The 15,000-nt window shown below is 46.9% G+C and overlaps 1 protein-coding gene across 1 annotated transcript in view; it reads left to right on the top strand.

Moving 5' to 3' along the window:
• adamtsl4 (ADAMTS-like 4) overlaps window positions 1–15,000 on the top strand; it is a 67,021-nt gene that overhangs the window by 25,521 nt on the left and 26,500 nt on the right. Inside the window, 3 exon segments of the mRNA XM_079503816.1 lie at window positions 2,534–3,135; window positions 9,273–9,436; window positions 9,907–10,455. Of these exon segments, the coding sequence (XP_079359942.1) occupies window positions 2,534–3,135; window positions 9,273–9,436; window positions 9,907–10,455 (1,315 nt within the window).

Below are 15,000 nucleotides of genomic sequence, written 5' to 3'. Positions count from 1 at the left end.
TTCCTCAAATTATTTCCACACGAAACGGGTTGAAACCACAACTATTGCAGTGGTCCCAGCAAAAATGAGGACCCTTTCTGGGCGGGAACCCCTTTTGGTGAAAACTGTCAAGATTTAGAAGACATTTGTAGAATCTGATCTCAGGTCTAAATGGGTTAACCACGTAAGCGCCAGCACGACAGAACGTTCATAACCTCTGAAAAATGGCACACATTTTTGTCACTTATTTCCTGAACCCTCTTGAACCCTTCTCGAGGACCCCACTTTGAGAACCACTGCTTCTAGAAGAGAGCGTCACGGTTGGCTGACGGCGTTGGTATACTTCCTGGGCGAATAATAATCCACCAGTATTAACCCGCTTTCTCAGAAGTGACCGAAGGAATGCTCGGTCAACTTCCTCCACTCGCCTCGCGTTGAGCAATGGCCGCTTTATAGTTTTTTTTCTTTTTTCCTTTCTTTTTTTGCTGAGCCGAGCGTTTCTTCTTGTGGAAATAATATTACAACATCCTCCTGCGGTTGCGACCTGTTCCTCTGAATATTACCACACGCGACTTTCATAACCTCTGTTATTAAGAAAGGACACGCGTCACGTTTTCCTAGAGGTCTGTTTGACCCCCCGGAGTTAGTCAGAGGTTGGCAGAGAGAGCACTACGAGAGCACTACTGTGATAGGTCACTCACTCTGTTAGTCAGAGGTTGGCAGAGAGAGCACTACTGTGACTCACTCTGTTAGTAAGTAGAAAGTCCATGTGTTCATTATTTTTTACTTCAGCAAAAGTACAGAGAATAATTATTTTGCTATTTTTGAATTGGAATCCTGAAAAGTATTTTTTATATTTAATTATTTCAAATGCATTTAGTTATACTTATGTTAACTTCATGGAGTTGACCCATTTAGGCCTGACGTCGAAATAAATAAAAAAGTCTGAAAGAATATATGTTACATTTTCAAAGATTTGTGCCGCATTTTCACGTTTTTTTTAAAATAGCAGACCTACAAGCTTGTAGCGCGCCACTCGGTGGCGCGCTATGAGCTTGTAGATCTGCTATTTTTCAATAGCTAACGTATAACGTAATGCTTAAAACACCAAAAAGGGGTTCCCGCCTAAAATGGGTTAACAAATACATTGGACATAAAAAAAAATACAGTAACATTTTAATACTAAGCTACTAACATAGATGCGGGTGACGGGTCATGTTGGCCTGTTTGGAATTGTAACAGCTGTCTTCACTTGAGTTTAGATTTGTTGAGCAACATTTTCGGTCGGACCTTCATCAGGCATGTTGCCTGATGAAAATATGTTGTTCCAGGGACCTTCCAGAAGCAAAGATTTGAGTTAAAAATGTTCGTTCTGAAAGAATATATTCAAAGATTTGCGCCACATTTTCACGATTTTTCCAAAATAGCAGACCTACAAGCTCGTAGCGCGCCACTCGGTGCAGCGCTACGAGCTTGTAGATCTGCTATTTTTCATCAGGCATGTTGCCTGATGAAGGTCTGACTACCGAAACGTTGCTCAATAAATCTAACTCAAGTGAAGACAGTGTGTGGGATTATTTTTTCTCTACTTCTCAGTTCCAGTTATCCGACGCACCTGTCCATTCACTCCATTGTAGGTGTGCAGAAGGACTTTTTCTTATAGAATTGCAACAGCTGAAATCAATAATATATCAGTATTCTGATATTAACCTGAGGGCCACATTAAGTGAAGGTGGGGGCCGCATGTGGCCCCTGCTATAGTCTATGACCCTGAAGACAGCCCCGGTTAACCCACTCTGTACGGGAACCCCTTTTGGTGTTTTAAGCATTACGTTATACTTTAGCTATTGAAAAATAGCTCATAGCTCAAGCTCATAGCGCGGCACCGAGTGCCGTGCTACGAGCTTGTAGGTCTGCTATTTTGGAAAAATCGTGAAAATGTGGCGCAAGTCTTTGAATATATTCTTTCAGAACGAAAATTTTTAACTCAAATCTTTGCTTCTGGAAGGTCCCTGGAACAACATATTTTCAGATGGGGGTCGGCGGCCAATTACATATATATATTTGGGGGTCCTTGACATGAAATATTGAGCGCCACTGATACAGACACATGAGGTTTTTCAGAAAACTGTCAGGATTTTCTAAATGGGTTTAAAAGTGAAGGTGGGGGCCGCATGTGGCTATCTATGACCCGAAGACAGCCCCGGTTAATGTTACTTTCCTCCACTGTCTTTGCAGTCTCATGATTTATCGTGGTGATATCACATGTAATCCTCCGTCAGAGAAAGCGCTCGGGGTCCAAACCCCCCTGCTGTGTTAGAACACGCTCTATAAATAAAAAGATGACTTGACTAATGACTTGTGCCAAGATTTTCTACTTCATGTTGTCGTAAAAACCAAGGAAACCTCCAAAACAATTTTGGTCACTAATGATTAAATAAATCCTCGTGATGCTGTTTGAATATTTACAATGTCGTGTTCCCCCCCCCCCCCCCCGTGTGTGTGTGTGTGTGTGTGTGTGTGTGTGTGTGTGCGTGTGCGTGTGCGTGTCCAGGGGGCTGCAGGGCGGAGGACCAGGCAGGTGTTTAGGGCGGAGCCCGTCGAGGGGGTGTGGTCTCAGTGGGGGGCGTGGTCAGAGTGCACTCAGACGTGCGGAGTGGGCGTGTCCCAGAGGACCAGAGACTGCAACGCCCCGCCCCTTCCGCCACCACAGACTCCTCCCCTCTCCCATGCCCCTCCCAACTGGGGGGGTTATTTCCCCCCCGCCGCCTCCTCCCGCCCCTACTCCCGCCCCCCCTCCTATTACCACCCCCCTCCGGTGTCCACCAATCGCAGCCCGGGAGGACTGCCTCTGTACCGGACTGATCCAATCGGAGGAGGAGGAGGAGAAGGAGGCGGGCCTTTATTGCCGGGGGGGGCGGGGGCGGCCGCCAATCATCCCTCGCGGCGCTTTTACCAGCCGGACTTCTCGTCCCCGGCAGCCAATCAGGACCCTGCTGTGTCCGTGTACCGGTCACCCTATCACCGCAGCGGCACGGCGCACGGATACAACCAGCCCACGCGCATCACCCGCAGACCGACCAATCCGGGCTCACAACAGAGGCCGGGAGGAGGAGCTGGAGGCGGGACCAGAAGGGAGGGGCTGAACTCCAGGAGGTGAGATGGGATTGGACGATTTAGAAAGCCGTCGCTGCCTGTCGGTTGGAAGCCTTGTATGTCCAAAACGGTTGCTTTTATTTTGGCTATTGGTTTAAAAAATATTTAAAAATAGCTGATCTACAAGCTGACAACATGTCTCGCCGCGAACCCATTGTGAGCTTGTAGATCGGCTACTTTCACTACTTTTGTGCACCCAAAAAAATAAAATATGGAGATACAAGGTTTCTGCCTTACAGCAACCAGACGTGTGTTTCACCATACATTATAAAGTGTCTTTCTTCAAACGTATCTCATGGTCTTCATACTGTAGTTAATTTCCACTGACACACATCTGGCTTCAAGCAAAGGTCATCTTACACTGATAACTCATTGTTAAAAAGCTTAGTTCGGACAAAACCATTGGAGCCCCAAACTTTGATGAGGCAGTATTGCATTGTTTTAAAAACAGCAGGGATATATATCAATATAGGGCTCCTCTGCATGACATATTTTGAGAACCATTGAGTTATTGTGTAAGAATGTATTTTGGCATTTCTCACACTCCTTTATGCAGAGTGACTTAATGTGCAAGATCAGAGTAAAAGCGTGATCCCAGGTCAACGGCCTGTAAACACGGTTACTAGGACACCAGGTAAACATCTAACCTAGCATCCGTCTAAACAACATGCTGTCTAAATAACACCCTTAGCATTAAGTGGACAAGCAGAATACGACTATCTAAATAAATGATATAATAAAACAACAACAATACTTTATGTCAACATAAAACATAATCGATAACCAAATAAATAGCAAATATACAAACAAAACAAAAAGCGATTATGAATTAACCATTCGAGCCCTATATTTGCCTATCTGCATGTGCCTAATGCCTTGTGAGCATAATAGCGTATTTTTTATGCTTTGCATTTCAACACAGCAATGCATATTAAAACGTTGCACGTTGTATGTCAATAGCATGTACTTTTGAATTATTATTTTTTTACTCAAGTACTCAAGCACTTTATAGTCGAATTTGGACTACTCAAAAAATATTTTAGTTGAGCAATATTTGACCAGGAGAATCTATACTTTGACTCGTCTCAAGTACTAGCCGTTGAGTATGGCGCCGATGCTTCCCCCCAGTGTTAGCCAATCACTGGCTAGCACGGAGGCAGATGATTGATATGGTGGGAGAAAGAGCTTCTGATGATGTCATCATGCATTCTTATCAACGTAGGTGATGATGTCATCATGCATTCTTATCAACGTAGGTGATGAGCAGCACTCTCCTTTTTATCAGCCTCTTCTCCACCCACAGCACACAGAGGCTGACATAATCTGCTCTCACAACAACAACGTCTGGTCCCGGTCCAAAACATGGACCCTTTTACGGGTCTGTAAACTCCCCCAGAGTGTAAGTATAGGCCTAAGTAAGTAGCCACAGGGCCAGTCCCCCAATAAGTACACCCTAAGTAAGTAGCCATAGGGCCAGTACATCCCCCAATAAGTACACCCTAAGTAAGTAGCCATAGGGCCAGTGCATCCCCCTATAAGTACACCCTCCTAAGTAAGTAGCCATAGGGCCAGTCCCCCAATAAGTACACCCTAAGTAAGTAGCCATAGGGCCAGTACATCCCCCTATAAGTACACCCTAAGTAAGTAGCCATAGGGCCAGTGCATCCCCCAATAAGTACACCCTCCGCCTGCCTGGACATGACACTATAGTTCAACTTACGTGCGTTAAGAAAAGTAACACACATCCTCCATTGGTGCACAGCCAAAACTGTAGAAACAGTAAGCAATAAAAATAAAGCAGGGCCTCGCAACTCACTTTAAGATGCTCCAAACTTTATTTAGCGACAGGCAGGCAAAAAATACGACGTTTCGACCTTACGGTCTTTGTCAAGTATAATAGGATACTTATACTTGACAAAGACCGTAAGGTCGCTAAATAAAGTTTGGAGCATCTTAAAGTGAGTAGCGAGCCCTTGCTTTATTTTTACTAGTTCAACTTAACCCGTTAAGACCTTATGCTGATTCTCCGTTTTATGAGTGGTGTCAGTGGTGCTCAAACTTTTTCATGTCAAGTAGTAAGCCTTGCCGAGCCATGAGGCCCATAGGACAGGAGCCTATCTCCTGTTTCTGTAGCCATGAGGCCCATAGGACAGGAGCCTATCGCCTGTTTCTGTAGCCATGAGGCCCATAGGACAGGAGCCTATCTCCTGTTTCTGTAGCCATGAGGCCCATAGGACAGCAGCATATCTCTTGTTTCTGTAGCCATGAGGCCCATAGGACAGGAGCCTATCTCCTGTTTCTGTAGCCATGAGGCCCATAGGACAGGAGCCTATCTCCTGTTTCTGTAGCCATGAGGCCCATAGGACAGGAGCCTATCTCCTGTTTCTGTAGCCATGAGGCCCATAGGACAGGAGCCTATCTCCTGTTTCTGTAGCCATGAGGCCCATAGGACAGGAGCCTATCTCCTGTTTCTGTAGCCATGAGGCCATAGGACAGGAGCCTATCTCCTGTTTCTGTAGCCATGAGGCCATAGGACAGGAGCCTATCTCCTGTTTCTGTAGCCATGGGGCCCATAGGACAGGAGCCTATCTCCTGTTTCTGTAGCCATGGGGCCCATAGGACAGGAGCCTATCTCCTGTTTCTGTAGCGTGAGGCAGCTTGATGTACAAGTACACCCCCTAGACATGACGCTAGTATGTCGCAGGGACTTTACCCCCAATCCCAACCCTTGATGCTGAGTGTCAAGCAGGGAGGCACTGGGTCCCATTTTAGAGTCTTTGGTATGACCCGGCCGGGGATTGAACCCTGACCTCCCAGTCTCAGGGCAGACACTACTATCCACAAGGCCACTGAGCTTACATGTCAAGGACCCCCACAATTACTGTATATGTATTTGGCTGCTGACTCCCCCCCCCCCCCATCTCAAAGTGCTTTGTTCCAGGGACCCCCCAGAAGCAAAGATTTGAGTTAAAAAAAACTAATATTCAAAGATTTGCACTAATTTTTGTGATCTTTTCAAAAACAGATCTACAAGCTCTAAGTGCGGCACGAAGTGAGCTATGAGCTTGTATATCTGCTATTTTTTTGAATAGTATAAAATAATGGTTTAAGTGGTAGCCCAAACGACACCAATGGGTCGCCATGCAACACCTTGCAACCAAACGGTTGCAAGTAAAGTAGTCTCTTCTGGAGCCCGCCCCCTGTCGATAGGGCGGTGTCGTGGAGGTGGTCATGGTGGGATGACCTGAACTCAGAGCACATGGGGGTCACACAAGGGACTATATGTCAACTCTGTGACTAATATGTCACATCAACTGATCTGATTGGAGCAGGACCAACGAGGTTGATTGAGTTGATAGGTGAGGAATGTAAGGAATGACAGCTTAATTGCTCATTCTATCTGTTGAAAACTCCTCGTATTAAAACTCCTAGTATTAAATTAGTCACAGGGACTCAGAAAGTGTACAATGGGTTATCTGTGTTTATTCAACTCTTGAGAGAGTACAGATATTATACATCTGTGTACATCTGACAGTGTACGTCTGTACGCCCTCCGGATTATAGACCCGTGAAGCCCAAACCACACCATGGGGTCGGGTTGGGACAAACAAAAATCGTTGAACTGTCGTTGAACTATTCAAAAATGTTTTTCAAAATAGTAAAAAAAGGCAAAGAAGTTTAGTGATTGAGTTGAAGGGGTTTAGCGGTGACGAAAATGGAGCCCCAAGTGTTTGACTGTACTCTGTTGCTGTTTTACATTTCTGTCTAAATACACCAATCAATCAATCAATCAATCAACCAATTCCAACTGTACACTCTCAGAGTTGCAGACCTGTAAGGGTCCGTTTGGTTGGTTCCATTTGTACACTTTGATAGTTCCAGACCCCTGGTGGTCCCTTGATGGACCCCTGGTGGTCCCCGGATGGACCTCACCCACATTGAGAAGCAGTGTGGTGGTCCCCGGATGGACCCCACCCACATTGAGAAGCAGTGTGGTGGTCCCCGGATGGACCTCACCCACATTGAGAAGCAGTGTGGTGGTCCCCGGATGGACCTCACCCACATTGAGAAGCAGTGTGGTGGTCCCCGGACGGACCCCACCCACATTGAGAAGCAGTGTGCTTTTATATACTTGGTGAGTGTAGCTTAGTGTAGTGGTTTGTTTACAGCTGCTGTTAATAGAGAGAGTTTCAGTTTGTTTTGTTTGTGGACAGTGTTGGTGCGTTGCCGTGGCGACGTGGGACGTGATGTTGCTTGTGAGTCATTGGGTAGTGTTGTAATAAACCCTGCCCTCCGATACGCACTGGTCATACAGAGAAACTGAGCTTTATTTTACATGACAAACGCATATACGGTACGGTGTACACTCGCACACACATGGGCGCATGCGCACGCACGCACACGGTCATACACAGGCACATACAGACAGACAGACACACGCCCATGCACACGCCCTATACAGACACACACACTCACAGGCATGCACACACACACACGTCCACTCACGCCATCTAAAAACACACACATGCACACGCAGTCACACACACACACACACACACACACACACACACACACACACACACGCGCGCGCCTACCCACATGCACACACGCCCACTCACTCACACCCATCTAAAAAAACACACATGCATGCACACGCAGTCACACACTAGGCGCGCGCCCACACACACACACAGACACTGTCGATCATTCATCGTTTGTGTCAAACTGGTCATTAAGTTGTTTTCTGACTCTGCCCGTCTTGTCTTTTGCGTGTCTCGAGCTGTGTTCACACTCGCAGCTCAATAAGCCTATCTCACAGAATTTCCCCGCCCCCCTTAATACGCCCCCTTTCGGGGTTAGTGGTGATAGCGTGACGTCACTCCATAGACGCTTCATGTTAACAGAGGTAATTTAAGAAGTCTACAACTTTTGTTTTCTCAAGGTAAGGTTTGTTCTATCTGTTCGAGCTGATTTACCATATTGTTTGCTTCATAATAATATTGGTCTGTCACATTCTTACATTAGAAAATGTACTTAGATTCTCCAGAGAAAAAAACGTGTAAATGCTCATGTTAAAGTCACCACTATTTACCGGAAGTGGGCGTGAAAAACGGGCTGTGAGATAGGCCTATTGCATCACAATGTGTCTCTCAAGCTTCATGTGTCATCATGACAATCACTGCCACCACAACCGATATGTAGTTTGACAATGTCTGAGTATACAATTATGATCAATTTTCAAATGTGTGCAGTGTGCGGACAGTCACAGTCAGTCGTAAAGATCAGATTTAAGAGGCGATTAGAATCTGCCTGCAGTCTGGACAAAGTAGTGTCTCAATCTCTCTAATGCTTTCATTTAGGCTACATTGTACGACGGCTTTGTGGACCGAAAATAGCAGATCCATCAGATCAAATTCCGCGTTTTTAAAGATCCGCTATTTTCCGGCACATAACACTGCCATATAACAAAGTGTAAATCACGCCACAACTGTTTTGTTGTGCCCAGTCGATTCACATCAAATCAAGTTTATTTATAGAGCAATACAAAAAAACTAAGAAAAAAAACGTTTGTTTTAGTAAGCGCTGTACAGCAGTGGTTCCCATTCCCAAAGTGGGGTCCTTGAGGGAGTTCCAGGGGGTCCCCAGATAAATGATAGTTAGGAACCAAATGGACCCTTATGGTTCTATGGTGCCTAATGCAGGTCAAACTGGGGGTCCTTGAAATTAAACAGGTTGAGAATCACTGCTAGAGCCATCAACATCTTCTCTTATGTCCTTGACATGAAAAGGTTTGGGAACCACTGCTGTACAGAACATTGTGTCAACTCAACAGCACAAACAACAGTAAACAACACACAGAGGCATAATAAACAGTGGTAGAAACAGAAACAGAAGTATAAGGTCATCAGACAGCATACAGGTATGTGACCAGGGACCACACATGGAGCCAAGGCAACAACCTATCGGACACAAACAATGAGATAAAAGCCAAAAACCACAAATGCTTTTTTGATGTTGTGCAACAGACGCTCCGATATCAAACAATTATATACAGAGATCTAGAGCAGTAAAAGTGTTAACAGTGTGTGTGTGTGTGCGTGTGTGCGTGCGTGCGTTTGCGTGCGTGTCTCTCCCAGGTCTCCCATCCGGCCGGGTCAGTTCGGTTACGGTCGGGTTCCCTTCTCCCTGCCGCTGCACCGTCAGACCAGGCACACCGCCAACGGCACCGTCGACGAAGACACGCCCACTGGGGCACCCGCCGCCGCTAACCAGGACGGCAGTGACGCCGCGCCTATGGGAGGTACGTTACGTACGCCTGTCTCAATGATTACATCATCGGCCCGATCGCGATTATTTGAGATAATCGCAGTTATTGTAGCATAATTGTCATAATGGAGTAGACGCATGGCGACCCATTGGTGTGGTTTGGGCCATTGGAACCAGTTGAATCACTTGGGTCGACGTGCAACAGGACATTATCACACTGCTGGGACCAACGCTAAAACCCTCTCGTTCCGTCTCAACCCTTTGGTGTGGTTTGGGTGTTAAAAAGGAAAAAAATATATATTCCTAGTCTTCTTATTATTTATGTTCCAAATGTTCAATGGCAAAAAAACACATTTAAATCGTTAATCGTGTTGTTGTAACTGTTTTTTACTGTTGTTGAGACCGAAGACAAATGTCCACGCGTAGACAATAAATGAAACTAACTAACTAACTAACATTTGCGTGACAACTAACTGACTGATGATTATGTTGTAATCATGACAGCCCCAGTGGGAGGCGGAGCCGAAGGAGAAGGAGGAGGGAACATCCGGGAGACCGGAGGAGGAGGAGGAGGAGGAGGGGGAGGAGGGGAGGACGAAGGCAGAAACAAAGACAGAGGGCAGCAGCAGGAGGAGGCGAAGACAGAGGAGTCCGCCGGCCCGTCTCCGTCGAGCGGGCGAGCGAGGGAGAGGGAGCAGCGAGCCCCGCCCCCATTCCCTCCCCCTTCCTCTCGAGGAGCGGCCTCTGCGGCAGCGGCGCGCCGCACTTTTGACTGGCACTCCGTCGCCGCCCCCCCGCCCCCTCCAAGGGGGCATGCCCCTCCCCCTTCCTCCTCTTCCTCTCACCCATACTCTTCCGACTCGTCCTCCTCCTCGCCCGACGGCGTGCCTCCCCCTCCGTTCTCCTCCCCCCTGCACCGCACGGAGCCCCACCCCCCTCCCCCCCACCTCCACCAGGCGGGAGAGACGGCGCCGCGGCAGCACACCTGCTCGGGGCGACCCACAGAGTTTCGCCGCTGCTTCTCTCAGGTCAGAAACTACTTTAAACTAGACCGTACCGTTAACTTAGCCCATTTTGACCTGAGATCAGATTCTAAAAATGTCTTCTACATCCTGACAGTTTTCTGAAAAAGCTATGTTTCTATGTCAGTCGTTCTTCGATTTTTCAAAAATAGCAGACCTACAAGCTCGTAGCGCGCCACTCGGTGGCGCGCTATGAGCTTGTAGATCTGCTATTTTTCAATAGCTAAAGCACAACATAATGCTAACACCAAAAGGGGTTCCCGCCCCCAAAAAGGGTTAGAGACACCTCACATTATTATGTCCAAAACTGTCTTATCTACAAGCTTCAAGCTTCAAGCTTCAAACTGTCTTATCTACAAGCTTCAAGCTTCAAGCTTCAAACTGTCTTATCTACAAGCTTCAAGCTTCAAACTGTCTTATCTACAAGCTTCAAGCTTCAAGCTTCAAACTGTCTTATCTACAAGCTTCAAGCTTCAAGCTTCAAACTGTCTTATCTACAAGCTTCAAGCTTCAAACTGTCTTATCTACAAGCTTCATCTACAAGCTTTTGCATGTCTGTAGTATGTAGGGCGTTAATGTAAGAAAAAACAGAAAGTTAAGGTTTCTGCTCAACAGCAACGATATAGTGATCTACAGGTGCCGACGGCACTTTACGCCCACGTGGCATTCGTCCACCTCGCCCGCATTACTACGGGGCGGCGGTGGTTCAGGGGTAGAGTGCCTGGATGGTAACCACAAGGTTGCCAGTTCAAACCCGGGCTCCCCCAGAGTTACTGTCGAAGTGTCCTTGAGCAAGACTAATTGCTCCCGATGTGCTGGTTGGTGCCTTGCATGGTTTCCGCTGCCATCGGTGTGTGAATGGGTGAATATAATGCACAATCTCTGTAAAGCGCCTTGGATAAAGGCGCTATATAAATGCACCATTTACCCCTGACCCTAACGGTCATTTTGTATACATATATGCCGCTTATAATAACTTTGTACAGGTAAAATAATTTAAAAATGGTTATTAAAGAAGGTACTTTTAGAGGCAAACAAAGTCTTCTAGACGATATTGATTTGGGTTTGTGCTCCTTTGGTAGTAAACCTAACCCTATATACCTTTATTGAAAGGATAATCCCCTTGAGATGTCTCATCTCGTTTTAGAGGGGGTCCTCAAAGGGCCTAACCCTTAACGGCACGCCAAGCCACGCAGTCAGAGTAACAGGATGCCGGAATCACAGTATACGGGCCGTCCCGGATCCAGATTCTTATTATCCAAGTCAAGAGGTCTGATTTGTTACTAGTCGGCGGACGTCACAGACGTGTTCAGGAGCTTAAACCATTAAGCAGCTGTATAAAGTAATCATTTTAAATCAATATCCCATATTGAATCATGAGCCAATGATGTGATTCTAAGTGCAGTAACGGGAGTGATGTGTTCCAGTAAGAACCCAGTCTCTTCCAGCAGTCATTTAGGGACGAGTCCCTCAAATTACATTACAGTTAATTACAGTAATCCGACCTTTTTTGCGGAGATGAATATGGACCGCTTATATGCAGAGTCAGACAGGGACAACAAGGCGTTTCTATAACTTTGCGGTGTTGATTATTTTGAGCGGTGCACACCGCTTCGATGACTGGCCCACGTGTGTTCCTAATATGTCCCTATGTATGTTTGGAGTATGGAACAGCCGCAATACCGCTGGGGGACCTAAAGTTGCACTGCGTTCATATTTAGCTATCAGTACAGTAGCTGTGTATCTTTGTACCAATCGGTTTCCAGCTCTAGTTTGAGGCGGCCCCTCTAGTCCTTGGAAAGGCCTAGTTCTTTCCCTAAAGTAACTCTGATTGGGCTGAATATCTTGCTCACATTTTGAGTTAAAAGAAATTTGTCATACTCAATATGACTAGATTTCAGTCTAGTCTCTCTCTCATTCAGTCTCTCTCTCTCCCTGTCTCTATTTCTACCTTTCCGTGTGTGTGTGTGTGTGTGTGTGTGTGTGTGTGTGTGTGTGTGTGTGTGTGTGTGTGTGTGTGTGTGTGTCTCTCTCTCTCTCTCTCTCTCTCTCTCTCTCTCTCTCTCTCTCTCTGGAGTCCAGTATTGCAGTGCGTGCTGTAAAATGCTGTGGCTGCTTTGAACAGTATGCAGTTTAAATGTGTTTGAAGTTGTGTGTGTTTTTCTGTACCTGCTGTTTGCTTATCGAACTGAGACATGGTGGGATGGAGAGAGAACATTTCTTTTGGCAGAATGTTCTGGGTTGGGAGGGGGACGGGTATTTGGCGAAAAGAATAGCCAAGTTTGTACTAGACATGCTATTTTACCGCAAAGCTATTTGGCACAGAGGAGGAAAAGGAGGGCAGCTTAGACCCCTTTGGGGATTCTGGTGAGTGAAGGTTTAAGTGGGTTTCTTTATTTATTTAACGTAAGTAAGTAAAGTAAGTCTTGCTGCACCATGAGGCCCATAGGTCAGGTCTAACCCTTTAGGGGTAAGCATACTGTAGTTGTAAAACCAGCTCAGTGGCCTTGTGGTTAGAGTGTCCGCCCTGAGACTGGGAGGTCGGGGTTCAATCCCCGGCCGGGTCATACCAAATACTGTAAACATGGGACCCAGTGCCTCCCTGCTTGACACTCGACATACTAGCGTCATGTCCAGGGGGTGTACTTGTACATCAAGCTGCCTCACACTACAGAAACAGGAGATAGGCTCCTGCCCTATGGGCCTCATGGCTCGGCAAGGCTACTTACTTTACTTATACTGTAGTTGTACTGGGGTTAACAGAATCCATGCCACCATTGACTGCGACACGGTGGCAGCAGTGCCGACTCACTTTCTTACTTACTTACGCCTATCGCCCAACCTTGGGCATAGGCCACGAACAAGAGCTCTCCAGGCATCCCGGACCGGTCCTGGGCCATTTTCTACAGCTGTCCCCATGTATGGCCAGATCTCTTCACATCTGCATCCAGGTCACGCCACCAGGTGTTTCTTGGTCTTCCCCGTTTTCCTTCTCCCTTGTGGGTTCCAGAACAGGGCGTATCTTGTGATACTAGATGAAGGCTTGCGAAGGGTGTGGCCAATCCATCGCCCGCGTCTTTGGAGAATTTCTTCTTCCACAGGGTGTTGGCGTGTTGGTAAATAAATGGTAAATGGTGCATTTATATAGCGCCTTTATCCAAGGCGCTTTACATAGATTGTGCATTACATTCACCCATTCATACACACATTCATACACCGATTGCGCACATCGGGAGCAATTTGGGGTTCAGTGTCTTGCCCAAGGACACTTCGACATGTAGACAGGAGGAGCCGGGATTCGAACCACCGACCCATGGATCATTGGACGACCTGCTCTACCTCTTGAGCCACAGTCGCCCCTGTTCGCTGCCACAGGTCCAGGTTGCTGATTGTGTTAGGCCAGTGGATTCGGAGGATTCTTCTCAGGCAAGTGTCTGGATTTTCATGAAAACGAATGCACGAAAAAGGAGAAGAAGACCCCGTGAAACGGAAGTAGTAATCGGCCATTTTCGTGCCATAGTCGGGTCACCTGATCTAGCGATAGAAATGCTAATATGCTAACCGGGAGGTCGCGATAGTTATTTATTAAGCTCCTAAACTCCTGAGCTCGTCCCTCACCCCGTATCACCTCAATCTGAGCCTCTAAAGCCGGATTTCCACGACGTCACACCATGGAAGAAAGCGTTGCCTAGTGACGGGAAGCTAAAATACAGAAAAATAATAGTTAGATTACAATTTACAATTTAGGCATTTAGCAGACGCTCATCCAGAGTGACTTACATTAAGCAAGAACAAAAAGCATGGCGATACATCACATTATAAAAAAGTAGTTATCATGAATCATACGTAAGCTAAGAACGTAACAGTGGAATATCTATATAATGAAACTATGCATGTATACTTTATATCTAAAGTTGGGCCTTTGCATACGACTATAAGGTCGTCAGGGCTAGGGAAAGTGCTATGGCAAGTGCTACGGAAGAGGTGGGTTTTCAGACTACGGCGGAAGGTTGGGACTGGGAGTGAGGCTGCAGTTCTGATGGTAATGGGAAGTGCATTCCATAGTTTTGGAGCCAGAAGGGAGGAGAGTTTTGGATCAGTTGGAGGGGCTTAAGTGCATGCGCACGCCGGTAGGCCAGTAAGGAGGGAGTTACAATAGATGTAACCGTTTGAGCATACTTTACTTATAGGTTAGTCTGGAATAGGTTAGGAATCCAGGCTGAGCAGTTCCACCGAATGTACTGACTGAGTCACTGACTGACTGACTGACTGTGTTTTGAGGTAGCCGCGCGAGGCAGCTCGATGTACACCCCCTGGACATGAGGCAGCTCGATGTACACCCCCTGGACATGAGGCAGCTCGATGTACACCCCCTGGACATGAGGCAGCTCGATGTACACCCCCTGGACATGAGGCAGCTCGATGTACACCCCCTGGACATGAGGCAGCTCGATGTACACCCCCTGGACATGAGGCAGCTCGATGTACACCCCCTGGACATGAGGCAGCTCGATGTACACCCCCTGGACATGAGGCAGCTCGATGTACACCCCCTGGACATGAGGCAGCTCGATGT

The sequence above is a fragment of the Electrona antarctica genome (genome assembly GCF_951216825.1).
Source record: "Electrona antarctica genome assembly, chromosome: 6".
In the NCBI taxonomy this organism is placed as follows: Eukaryota; Metazoa; Chordata; class Actinopteri; order Myctophiformes; family Myctophidae; genus Electrona; species Electrona antarctica.
The sequence above is the reverse complement of the archived record's forward strand: the minus strand, read 5'-3'. Positions and strand labels throughout refer to the sequence as shown.